General features: G+C 49.7%; 1 protein-coding gene across 24 annotated transcripts in view; it reads right to left on the reverse strand.

Moving 5' to 3' along the window:
• The window catches only part of SCRIB (scribble planar cell polarity protein), a 668,035-nt gene that overhangs the window by 299,777 nt on the left and 354,525 nt on the right, over positions 1-13,733 (reverse strand). For all 24 annotated transcript variants that reach the window (XM_086966382.1, XM_086966383.1, XM_086966358.1 and 21 more), the window contains exon 14: positions 11,716-11,943. In XM_086966382.1, coding sequence (XP_086822508.1) covers positions 11,716-11,943 — 228 coding nt within the window. The remainder of the gene's footprint in view (positions 1-11,715; positions 11,944-13,733) is intronic.

Consider the following 13,733-nt stretch of genomic DNA (forward strand, 5'->3'; position numbering starts at 1 on the left):
GGGGTGGGTGGGGTCTGTGTGGGGGGGTGGGTGGGGGTCTGTGTGGGGGGGTGGGTGGGGGTCTGTGTGGGGGGGTGGGTGGGGCTCGGGGTCTGTGTGGGGGGGTGGGTGGGGGTCTGTGTGGGGGGGTGGGTGGGGGTCGGGGGTCTGTGGGGGGGTGGGGGTCGGGGGTCTGTGTGGGGGGGTTGGGGGGGTCTGTGTGGGTGGGGGTCGGGGTGGGGGGGTGGGGGGGTCGGGGTGGGGGGGGTCTGTGTGGGAGGGTGGGGGGGGTCTGTGTGGGGGGGTGGGTGGGGGTCGGGGGTCTGTGGGGGGGTGGGTGGGGGTCTGTGTGGGGGTGGTAGGGGTGGTGGGTGGGGGTCTGTGTGGGTGGGTGGGGGTCTGTGTGGGTGGGTGGGTGGGGGTCTGTGTGGGGGGGTGGGTGGGGGTCTGTGTGGGGGGTGGGTGGGGGTCTGTGTGGGGGGGTGGGTGGGGGTCTGTGTGGGGGGGTGGGTGGGGGTCTGTGTGGGGGGGGTGGGGGTCTGTGTGGGGGGGTGGGTGGAGGTCTGTGTGGGGGGGGGGTCTGTGGGGGGGTCTGTGTGTGGGGGGGTCTTTGTGTGGGGGGTCTGTGTGTGGGGGGTCTGTGGGGGGGGGTCTGTGGGGGGGGGGGTCTGTGGGGCCGGGGGTCTGTGGGGCCGGGGGTCTGTGTGCGGGGGTCTGTGTGCGGGGGTCTGTGTGCGGGGGTCTGTGTGCGGGGGTCTGTGTGCGGGGGTTGTGTGTGGGGGTTGTGTGTGTGTGAGGGTTGTGTGGGGGGGTAGTGTGGGGGGGTAGTGTGTGGGGGGGTAGTGTGGGGGGGTAGTGTGGGGGGGTAGTGTGGGGGGGTAGTGTGTGGGGGGGTAGTGTGTGGGGGGGTAGTGTGTGGGGGGTTGTGTGTGGGGGGTTGTGTGTGGGGGGTTAGTGTGTGGGGGGTATGTGTGTGGGGGGTATGTGTGGGGGGGTATGTGTGTGGGGGGTTGTGTGTGGGTGGTTGTGTGTGGGTGGTTGTGTGTGGGTGGTTGTGTGTGGGTGGTTGTGTGTGGGTGGTTGTGTGTGGGGGGTGGTGTGTGGGGGGGTTGTGTGTGTGTGGGGGGGTTGTTTGTGGGGGGTTGTGTGTGGGGGGGTTGTGTGTGGGGGGGTTGTGTGAGCTCGTTGGTTCGCCGCAAGAGGAGCTAGAAAAACAATCATTGGCCATGAAAGAGACATGGCCTCGCGGCCGTGAAAGTGAAAGCACAGCCATGAGACGTGCTCTGTAGTGTGGGGGTGGGGGGGGGGGAGGTGCAGGGGTTGATGGGGGAGGTGCAGGCGATGTGCAGAGTTCAGAAACTCACAGGTACATAAACCAGCAAAAAGACCACCGACCGAGGCCAGAGAGGAGAGCCTGTCCGTTTGGTACCTTGCTTAGATGTAGCCAGAATCGTTCAAAACACATTGGGGAAGTGGTGGCAGCATCATGATGTGGAGAAAGGGTGAACGAATGCAAGCAGAGAAAGGTCGACAGGCCAAGTGAGAGAGGAAGGGGAGGGAAGGGAAGAGAAGCCACGTGAATGGGATGGGGAGACAGAGCGAGAGATCGGAGCATGCAGTGAGCAATACCCAGAAAGGACTGGCAGTTAGTAAAAGGCACCGCATGACTTAAAAGTGAGTGGGAGCCAACAAGAAAAGTCAGGGGAACGAGCACAAGGGATGGGCGCAGGCAGAAAGGGAGGTGTGCGGGATTCGAACAAGCTAGGAGGGGAAGTAGGAGAGGGGGGAGTGATAGGAATGAAAGCGCTAGCGGCCGCAATTGGTGACCTGCAGAGCGCATGAAAAACAATCACTTCAGAGCATTCAGCGCATTGCTTTGAAGTCTCATGGCGGGGGGCAGGGGAGCAGCTTGGTGGGGGGCGAGGGAGCGAGCGAGTGGGAGGGAACGAGCATATGGGGATGGGGTGTGAGGCCAAGCGCGCGCCTGGCGAGGCGTCACGCTTCAGTAGACAACATGCATTGGGAGGAATCTGCTTGTTCAAGAGTGTTGTTTCCCCTGCAATAGTTCAGAGCTATAAATAGCTCGACCTAAAAAACTAACTCCGAAACATAAATCCTAGAAACTGAAATGACAGTGTTGCGCATTTACAGATAATCTGTAACTCTCTCTATGCTACACTTTAATTACTCAAGCGAATTAAAAGGAGGCTAGAGGGTGGCGGGAGGGTCAATTCATTAGTGTTTCTTGCAATTTTCGTAGTGGTAAAACCTGGTCAGCTCCACCTGAATAAATATCAGTATTCGAGATTAAACCCAACTGTTAAACTAAGTCAGGTATTTCACCTTGTACACAGACAGATAACTGAATATGAAATGCGTTACTTACCTGTAACAGCAGTTATCCAGTATTGGTATCTTTCATAGATTCACATGCCTGAATCATTCCCCGTCGTCGGGGTAGGAGTCCCTGGTAAATAACAATAGTAATGTCACATAGACATATACTTATTACTAGGCCAGAGGCCTCACATTAGTAGCCTATCTAGGTCCTTATGTAAAAAGGACCAAACTTTGGCCAGGAGCCAATCAGCTACCATCACCCTTCTCACCTTCCTGGAAGGAGCCCTAGTCCCTCAGATTTTCGTAAGCACAGTGCTAAGTAGTACCTACTGAAAGGGAGAAGGTGAGCCCTTCCAGGGGAGGTGGGTGGGTTGCATGTGAATCTATGAAAGATACCAATACTGGATAACTGCTGTTACAGGTAAGTAACGCATTTCTTATCCAGTATTATGGGTATCTTTCATAGATTCACATGCCTGAATCAGAATAGCAAGCAATAATGAGCACATTTCGCATAATACATTCGTAAAGACATAGTAATCTTATCGTAAGTTGTTACACAGTTTACATGATACTCACAACCTGATAAGAAATGTGCGATAAATTACCTGGAAGGTGGGATGATAGGAAGAAGGCTCACCACTAATGAAATAGATGACGTAGGACAGCCTGTCCCACTGCTGCATCCTTCATAAGTTCAGAGTCCAAGCAGTAGTGCTTCGTGAACGTATGTGGTGTCTTCCATGTCGCCGCCCTGCAAATGTCGACAATGGATACCCCAGCAAAGAGCGCCATGGAGGTGGAAACCGCTCTAGTGGAGTGTGCTCGTACTTTTGAAGGCAGAGGGTGGCCCGCCTGTTGGTGACAGAAGGCGATGGCCGCTGAAATCCATCTGGAAATGCTCTGTTTTGTTAAGGCTAAGCCTTTCCTGGGTCTGCTAAATGCAACAAACAATTGGTTGGACTTTCGAAATTGCTCCGTCCTGTGAAGGTAAAATTTGAGACATCGTTTGAGGTCCAATGAGTGAAGAGATCTTTCAGCCGCAGATGATGGATTCGGGAAGAAAGATCGTAGGACAATAGGTTCGTTGAGATGGAAAGAGGACGGAACCTTCGGTATAAACTTAGGGTTAGTCCGTAGAATGACCCTGTCGTTCTTGAACTGGATGAAGGGGTCTTGCACAGAAAAGGCCTGCAGGTCACTCACTCTCCTTGCTGACGTGAGCGCCAGCAAAAGAGCTGTTTTCCATGACAAATATTTTAGATCTGCTCTGTGGATTGGCTCAAACGGGTGTTTCATTAGTTGAGCTAGAACCACATTCAGTTGCCATGTAGGTGGAGGCGCTCTAACTGGAGGGAAAGATCTGAATAATCCCTTCAGAAACTGTTTGATTAGTCTGTTGGTCCATAAGGAAGCTCCACACGAAGATCGTCTGAACCTGGATATGGCCGCCAGGTGGACCTTTATTGAAGCGTGTGCCAGTCCAGAATTGGCCAAGTGGAGCAAGTAGGGCAGAATTTGTGCTGGAGTAGAAGTGAACGGATGCAAATTCTGAGCTCTACACCACAAACAGAACCTTTTCCACTTGAGGGAATACGTCTTACTAGTACTTTCAGCCCGAGCCCGGGCTAAGACGGCCCTGCATTCCTGTGGAATATCTAAATACTGGAACTCTCTGAACTCAGGAGCCAAGCTGATAATTTTAGAGATGTTGGATCCGGATGCTGGACTTGTCCCTGGTTCATTGTGAGGAGATGTGGGCATGTCCTGAATAGAATTGGAGGTTCCAGCGATAGAAGGTGTAGCTCCGTATACCAGTGTTGGCGCGGCCACGCTGGGGCTATCAGGATCATGGTACAACTCTCTGCTTTCAGTTTCCGGAGAACCCTGGGGATCAGGGGAAACGGTGGAAAAGCGTAAGCAAAGACGTTGCACCATGTCATCGAAAAGGCATTCCCTAGGGACCTTTTCTGGGGAAGCCAGCTTGCGTAATGTTGGCATTTCGCGTTCACTTCCGTCGCAAAGAGATCCAGGTGAGGTTTGCCCCAACGGGAGAACACCGAGTCGAGCGTCTGCTGGTCGAGCTCCCACTCGTGGCAAAGTGAACGCTGCCTGCTTAGAGAGTCTGCCAGGGTGTTGTCTACTCCTGGGACATACTCTGCCCGCAGAGAAATGTCGTGTTGTACCAGCCAGATCCAAATTTGCTGAGATTCTCGAGACAACGTCCTGGATCGAGTACCCCCCTGCTTGTTCAGGTAGTGCATTGTGGTGGTGTTGTCCGTCCTCACAAGCACTGGGGAGTTCCTGATTCGGGGCAGAAATGCTCGAAGTGCCAGGCGCACTGCTCTCAATTCCAGCAGATTGATGTGGAGTTGTTTTTCTGCCACTGACCATTGACCGTGTACTTGCACTTCCTGCAGGAACGCCCCCCATCCTTCCAGGGAAGCGTCTGTGGTTATCACATGAGGAGAGACTGGGAGAAGAAAAGGGAGACCCTTGTTTAAGTTGTCGCCCAGAAGCCACCATCTCAGAGCTTTCTTCATGACCTGAGTGATCCTGATCCAGTCGTCGAAAGACCCTGTAGATTGGATCCACTGATTTGTTAAGGCTTCCTGTAGAGGCCGCATGTGTAGGCGACAGTGAGGAATGAGAAAAATGTTGGAAGACATCATTCCTAGCAATGATTTGAATAGTCGAACTTTGACTCTCTGTTTGGCCTGAATGTGGACAGCCAGAGTCTTCAGCTTGACCTGACGTTCTCTGGAAGGAAAGGCTTTCTCTTGTTGTGTATCCAACGTTGCTCCCAGGAAATTGAGACGTTGTGACGGTTGGAGAGTTGACTTGTCCTGGTTGAGTGTTAGGCCCAGATTTTTGAATAGATGAAGGCAGGCCGAAGAGGACTTGGCTACGCCTGACCGAGTCGGAGCTTTGATGAGCCAGTCGTCTAGGTAGGGAAAGACTTGGTGATGATGCTGGCGAAGGTATGCCGCTACTGGTGACAGACACTTCGTGAAGATGCGTGGAGCTGACTTCAGGCCGAATGGTAAAACTCTGAACTGGTAGTGCCTGCCTGCCACTGCAAACCTCAGAAATTGTCGATGACTCCTGTGAATGAGGACATGAAAATAGGCATCCTGGAGGTCTAAGGATACCATATAGTCTTTTGGGTTGAGTAGATGTAGTACCTCCTGGAGGGTAACCATACGGAAGGACTGCTTCTTGAGGTATACATTTAGGTTTCTCAGATCCAGTATTGGTCTCCATTGCTTCTTCTCCTTTTTTCTGACCAGGAAGAATCGGGAATAGAATCCTCTCCCCTTCTGACCTCGAGGAACTCTTTCCACTGCTCTTTTCTGGAGCATTAGAGAGAGCTCCTGTTGAAGTAGGCGTAGATTCTTGTGCTGCATAGGACATGGTGGGTTCGGAGGAGGATGTTCTACAAACTCCAAAGTGTGTCCGAAGCGAACTAACTGCAGCACCCAACGATCTGTTGTAATTTGCTTCCAATTGTGAAGGAAGTTGGTAATTTTGCCTCCAACTGCGAATTGTGGAGAAGAGGTGGAGGCATGCTGGAGAAAGCAGTCATTGGCGTCTGTAATTATCCTTCTTTCCTCCTTTCCCTCGAAAGGACGACTTGTTGTAGGAAGCTCGTCCTTGTTGCTGCCGCTGCTGATATTGAGGCTTGTACTGCTGAGAAGAGTTAAAAGCGGACTTGTAACCTTGATAGCTGCCTCGATTCTGCTGCCCTCTACCTCTGGATCCTCGAAAGGAATTAGTTTTGTATTGTAGGGTGCCTAAGGCTTTCGCCGTGTCGGTATCCTTCTTAATACCTTGCAGCATATCATCGATATGTTCACCGAAGAGCAGTTCTCCATCAAATGGCATGTCTAGAACTTTGGCTTGCACATCAGGCCGGAATGCTGTGGCTTTTAGCCAGCCCTGGCGTCTCAAAACCGCTGCTCCTGCCAGTTGACGAAATCCTGTGGAAGCGATATCCAAGGCCACATCGATCATTTCTGAGGCAGAGCGTTCGCCCTCCAGAAAAATTTTCTTAACCTCTTCTTTCTGGTCTTCTGGGATTTCCTCTAGATATGGGGCTATATCTGCCCAAATCTGTCGATTGTAGCGACCTAGTAATACTAGAGAATTTGCAGCCCTGACTGATAGGGCGGACATAGAAGAAAATCTTTTGCCGATGGCATCAAGTTTTCTCCCCTCTTTATCAGGAGGCGCTGTTATCGCCGCTGACGGGTTGCTAGACTTCTGCTGAGCGGCCTGTGATATGACTGAGTCCGGTTTAGTTTGGCCAGTTAAACATGCGGGAGCAGTGTCTGGGGCTTTGTACTTCCTTTCAAGTCTAGCCGGCACTGGAATGAGAGAGGAAGGATTTTTCATAATTTTAAGTCCTTGCTCCCATATATAATCGATTACTGGGATGGATCGAACAGATCTTTTGAAGGATTCCTTAAAGTCATGGAGGAAACAGTCCTGCGTTTCCGAAGCTATTTGAATGTTGAATCTTGCAGCCGCTCTCCCTACTATATTATGGAATCCCCCTAAATCTTCAGGGGGTGAATCATCCTGTACTTGCTCTGGGGATGCCGGATCCTGGTTGGCGTTATCAGAATCCTCATCATGTATTTCACCTTCCTCATCTTGGACTTCATCATGTCTCATTTCTTCCTCATATTCATCCTCCTCAGAAGAAATTTGAGGAGGCAATTTCTCTTGCTCCTGATGCACAACCAGCGGAGGTGGTCGCTGGCGACGTTGAGGGGTTGGAGCTTCCTGCTGTGCTGGCACCCCTGAAGCAGGAGCAGAAGACGGAAATCTTTGCTTATAGTCTGAAATCAGAAACTGTAGGTCAGACGATTGACGCCGGAAGGCATACCATAGGCTGAACAGTGGTATGCTGTCGAACTTCTTCTTGAATTGTCACCTCTTCAAGATCTTCACAGTCTGAACTCTCATGAACCTTGATGTTAAGATGAGAGGGACTGGATGCTATGGGAAACATGTTCTCCACGTCAGGGTCTTCTGCTTCTAGAAACTGCGTTGGCAGCAGTTGCTGGACTTTGCTAGGTGAAGTCATCTCTGGTGTCACCATGCATGATGACATCTTAAAATGGGTATAGGAATACTTCAGTGATGGAGAGCCCTTTGATTGTAGATTCATTGTAGCGTCTGATGGAGCGTCTACAATAGTTGACATTTTATCATACATTTTCATAGTCGACTGCATCGACGTCGATGATGTCCTCGTCGACGTCGACGACAATGCCCTCGGCGGCGTCGACACTGCAGAAGTCGACGACTATGGCTTCGTCGACGGTGTCGTCGTCGACGGTGTCCTCGTCGACGGGGTCGTCGTCGACGGTGTCGTCGTCGACGGTGTCGTCGTCGACGGTGTCGTCGTCGACGGTGTCCTCGTCGACGGGGTCCTAGTCGACGGGGTCCTAGTCGACGGGGTCCTCGTCGACGGTGTCCTCGTCGACGGTGTCCTCGTCGACGGTGTCCTCGTCGACGGTGTCCTCGTCGACGGTGTCCTCGTCGACGGTGTAGTCTTCGTCGACGAGGAAGTCTTCGTCGACGGTCTCGACGTCGACGGTGTCTTCGTCGACGGTGGCTTCGACGACGATGAAGTCTTCGTCGACGATGAACTAGACGTCGACGATGAACTAGACGTCGACGATGGGTTTTTCGTCGACGCTGGAAGCCTTGCAGACGTCGACGGGAGCGTCGTCGACGGTTTTGTGAGAGGAATAACAGAAGGTATTGACCTACCCATCGTCGACGACGTTGTGGCAGTGGAAGCCATGGAGAAAGTAGACGCTGTGGATGTCGAAATGGATACTGTCGACATCGTCACAGGCAGGCCAGAAGATACCACAGCAGGCTTTTTGAAGGCTGTCATCTGAAGAGAAGGCTTGACCTTAGGATGACCCTCCATAGATTTTGGCTTCTTGTGAGGAGGCACAGCAGACTGACCTGGAGATGTCTGTCGAGGCCTTTTAGGAGAGGAGTGGAAACTTCTGAAGGAACACTCACTCTCACCTGAGGAGACTTGGTCCTTGTCCTTCAGTCTCTGGAGCCACAGAAGCAGTCGCCCTTCCCTGTCTTTCAAAGTCTTGACCGGGAGAGTGCGACAAATCTTACATTCCTTGGCAGAATGCTGAGGATAGAGGCAGTACAAACATTCTTCATGCTTGTCCTCTATGTGTAACCTCATTTTACTACATGAGGCACATGGCCTAAAAAGTCCTTTTTTAGGAGTAGTAGACATATTAAATACTAATACTCCTTTTCCAACTGAACCTGAAGAAAAAGTAGGCAAAAAAACCAAAGATATAGGAAAAAACCTGAGCAGAGCTCAGTGGAGACTCCTCTGCACGACGTGCGGTAGAAAATCTGAGGGACTAGGGCTCCTTCCAGGAAGGTGAGAAGGGTGATGGTAGCTGATTGGCTCCTGGCCAAAGTTTGGTCCTTTTTACATAAGGACCTAGATAGGCTACTAATGTGAGGCCTCTGGCCTAGTACTAAGTATATGTCTATGTGACATTACTATTGTTATTTACCGGGGACTCCTACCCCGACGACGGGGAATGATTCAGGCATGTGAATCTATGAAAGATACCCATAATACTGGATAAGTTTGGCGAATTACAGTTTATTCTGCACAATGTAGCTTGGATTAGGGGTTTATAAAAGTCTGCTGCGCCCAAAAGTCACCAAAAACGGATGCGCATCAGTTTATACAGTTCTACATAAATGCATGTGTTTACATTAAGAAAGTGTTTCATACTAATGTTTGTCCTGTTTATATGAACTTCGAATATTGATCCTGGCACACGGAAAATTAAAATGATTTGCCCCAGTGCTGGTAATGAAGGGGAGCCAACGGTATCCAGGAGCCGACAGCCACTGTTTATCCAGATTCTGGCTGGACCCAGGGAAATATGCTGTAATAACCCTTTGACCAGGATTGCCCCATTTTGTCAAATGGGAACACTGGTGAAACCTCTGTTATCTTGTCTCTACAGTGGTTAGCAACCACATCTTTCATACTCCTTTTATCGGCTGCCTGGAGTTGATAAAAGAAGCTCACTGGACGTACTGTACGAAGCATCACCAATTCTGGGTTTTACACAGCCGGCAACCAGCCTTAATGAGGGACAAAGCACAGCGTGGAAGGAGACGCGCACAGTTGTGGCGCAACTGTCCCAACATTGTGATCGATTTAGTCTGAATGTAAAATGGCGCAAACAGGGTCCAAACATTATAAAGAATGGTGATATACACATGCTAACCACCAGCAAATAGGAGTCTCTGCCGGCACCATAAACTCAATTCGGCATTTAAAATGCAAAACAAAAGTATGCTGTTGCCAAGTAATAAATACAACGTGTTGTATCACAGCCCTAGAGTAACAGGCTTGTGTACTTGTACATAGAAAACAAGCAGTTTTTAAATACATGTAACCTTGATTTCTGCAGTAAATATGCAAGGGATTTGAATTAAAAGGGGGAGTAAAAAAATACCACAATTGTCTATAAATGCAGTGAGGTGTCGCCTTTCTGGAATTTGTAGGAAAGAGGATTATCTGGTGTGGTTGTGGGACTTCACCGTGTATCAATGTCACATTCTTTTTCCGGTCCAGTTAAGTTCCTTTAATAAACGCCTTACCTCAGCCCCGGGTAGCAGTGGCACAGAGCAGTCAGTCTTAATCAAAGCAGTCTTAATAAAAGCAGTCAGTCTAAATCAAAGCAGTCAGTCTAAATCAAAGCAGCCAGTCTAAATCAAAGCAGCCAGTCTAAATCAAAGCAGCCAGTCTAAATCAAAGCAGCCAGTCTTAATCCAAGCAGTCAGTCGTAATCAAACTAACAAGTGTAAAACATTTAGATGTAACAAAACAGTCAGTAACTAAGAAACAATACAAAAAACCAACACCAGTTTATAAAAAGACTGCATTTTTCTCTCAACATAGACCGCTAAATGGCCCATCTGATAGGGAAACCAGAGACGTTAATTTTTTTAAGTAATTAAATCACTGTAGTTCACTCTTGGGAAAGGCAAATATCGTTGTTAGCCGTTTAGCAGTTTTTAGTCAACCGATTAGTACGGCTACTTCTCTTAACTTGGACGGGTGACAAGAGGTTGGGGGCCAATTATAGGGACCGCTGGGGTAGAGGGAGACAGTTACCTGTCGGGTCAGCAATGTCAGGGTCTTTTCCTAATTTTTATCCTGTACCGCTGTCCAGCCAAGAAGTAAACCTGAAGCTGGGTATGCATGATACTGAAGATATGCAGTAAGTATTTTTGGGGCGACCCTGGTACCTACGAGTGCCGGGGGTCGTCTCCGCCCTCAGGACTCTATCTCTCTAAATGAAGCAGCGAGTGCTGTGCAGGTCCAGTTGCCATGGTCAGCTGGTCTCCCTGTTTCAGCTGCCTCAGAGGTTCCTGCAAGTAAGTAAATTTTCTTTGGATAGACCAGAGACCCCTTTGACCACAGTCTTCGGGACACCTCGGGAAGGTCAGGACTCGGTCGAGCAGCAAGCAGGCATCCCTGGGCAGCTGGGCTCTCATGGAGTGAGCCCTATGATTCAGAAACATTTCCTCGAGTATATCAGATACTGGACTTCACTATTGTTTAGGGAGATGTCTAGGTGTATGCAGCAGGAAGCACAATATGAATATTCCGGGAACTCTTTAGGTGTACCAGACCTAGGATGGAATTCTATCCATTTATCCAACCTTGGAATAAATCCTAGTTGGAGGAATATATAGAGCTGGGCCTGAATCCTACTGTACTGAGAACTCAACTTGAATCCGAACAAAGACTTAATCCCACGAATCCATGACATTTCTAGGTAAATCAAATCTGGGTCTGAAATCCTTTTTCTGGAAGCTCATGTATAATTGACTATAATTGACCTGTTCTGCGAGTTCTCCAAATATGTATGACATGGAACTGAAGAACACTTTTCTAGGAGGCCTTTAGGTGTTTATGGCCTAGGGCTGAAGCCTACCATTTACCGAACTCTCTCGGTGTTGTCGACCCGGGACTAGATTGTTTTCTTCTTGGGGATCTCTGGGTGTGTCTGACAAGGCATGAATCCTATCATTCATCGAGATCTATAGGTGCATCTGACCTGGGAGTGAATCAGACAGTTCAGGAAGGCTATGTGTATCCAACATCTGCTTTCAACCTTTCATCCTGAGAGTTTTGTAGGTGCTTCAGACATCTGACCACGGGTAATGTGCCAGGTGAATATGAACATGTGTACAGTCTTGGTCAACTTCAATAAAATCCTTGATTATGGAATGTGGAAAATATTCAACAGACATCTGGGGTTGCATCATGAACGAGTACATACCCAAGTTTTGCATTTCACTTACCTCACTATACTCCGCCTCCAATTCATCCTCCTGGATGATCTCATCTTCCGCTACAACTTCCTTTTCTGGCAACTGGCTTTTTTCCTTACGAGGTTCTTTCCAAATGTCCAATGTTATTGGACCGTTCTGCCGGCTGCCCTCTACTTCTTCCCTCTGCCCTGCTGATGCTGTGCTGCTCGAGATGTGAGACCCTTCACTCTGATTGGATAATGCACTGAGCCTCTTCTCCTAGGCGATATGGAAGACGAGGTTACAAGCAAACTCTGAACAGCTCTTTAATTCTCACTCAAGCCTAAGCCGAAACATTAATTAGTGGGCGCCAATTTCAAGTAATATGTATTGTATGGACTATATCAGTCTCAATCTGGAGAAAGCATAAGACCTAGCACAGGCAAAGCTGGAATACAGTCTTCTTAAACAATACCTACACGAAAGGAGAAGCTGGAATTTTTCTTAGCACGCTCTAGCATTATACCACTAAAAAAAGACCCTCATGGACTATACTCGGTCAACTTGAAATGTATGCCCCTGTGGCAGCTAAATTACAGTGCAATTTGCTTATTTCCTTCCTCTATGCAAAACTCACAAGTTACTTACCTTCGGTAACGATATATCTGTAAGAAACAGTAGTTAGTGTTAGATCCCTTACCTTAGAATATCCCCAGGCGTCAGACTGGACCCAGAAAGTTTGTCAGCAGTACCCCTGCGCGTCAGTAGGCGTCGTCTGCAGCTCCGCGTCCGTCGTCGGCGTCGTGATCGCCGGGATGACGTCGTCAGAGTACTTAGACGCCGCCCGCGCTCGCGGACGTCAGTTCTGTACATAGCTTTCCGCGCCAGGAACGCAGAGCCATGCAAGAAACCGACACTGGTGCCATGAAACTAGGGCCCTCAAAGGGAGATACCTTAACCCTAGATATCAGTTCGCAGAACGGGGAGGATGGGTGGGGCGGTAAGGAATCTAACACTAACTACTTTTTCTTACAGATATATCGTTACCGAAGGTAAGTAACTTGTGCATCTGAAAGAAACAGGTTAGTGTTAGATTCCTTACATTAGAATAGATATCCCAGCAATACCAACCCCGGTGGTGGGTCTGCGAACCAAGATCACACCAGAAAGTCCTGGAGAACGGAACGGGCAAAAAGCAATCTCTCCGGACTTGGCTGTCCAGGCAGTAGTGCTTAGCAAACGTGTGCAGCGAAGCCCACGTAGCTGCCTGACAGATGTCCTGGAAGGGGACTCCCCGACCCAGGGCAGTAGTAGCCGCCGTGGCCAGAGTGGAATGGGCGCGCAGACCCACAGGAGGCTCCTTCTTCGCCAAGGAATAACAGACCTTGATGCACAAAACGCCCACGAGAGATGGTTCGTTTCTGCACCGCCCGTACCTTCTTAGCGCCCACGTAACCAACAAAGAGCTGGTCGTCCACCCGGAACTGGCATGTGTGGTCTAGGTAAAATTAGAGCGCACGTTTTGAGTTCAGACGGTGGAGCCTGTCTTCCTTCTTCGAGGGTTGCAGAAAGAAGGTGGGCAAGGTGATGGACTGCCCGATATGGAAGGCTGTAACCACCTTTGGCAGGAAAGAAGGATGAGTCCTCAGAACAACTTTGTCCGGATGGACAGAGAGGAAAGGAGGCTTAGAAGACAGAGCCTGGAGCTCACTCACTCTCCTGGCAGAAGTGATGGCAACCAGGAATGCAGTTTCAAGACTCAGAAGACAAAGAGGACAGTTATAAAGTGGCTCAAAGGGAGCGCATATAAGATATGTAAGTACAAGGTTCAAATCCCACTGAGGCAACACGAAGGGAACAGGAGGAAACATGTGTATGATGCCTTTCAAGAATCTATTAACAACAGGGGACTTGAAAAGAGAAGGCTGATCAGGAAGCCTTAAGAAGGCAATAATGGCCAAGAGATAGCCTTTGATAGTGCCCAGAGCAGAGCCCTGCTGGGCAAAGGAAAGAAGGAAGAGGAGAACCTCTGACAGGGGGGCAGAAAGTGGATCCACAGCCTTTGCTGT

Source organism: Lissotriton vulgaris, chromosome 4_1, assembly GCF_964263255.1.
Source record: "Lissotriton vulgaris chromosome 4_1, aLisVul1.2, whole genome shotgun sequence".
Taxonomy (NCBI): domain Eukaryota; kingdom Metazoa; phylum Chordata; class Amphibia; order Caudata; family Salamandridae; genus Lissotriton; species Lissotriton vulgaris.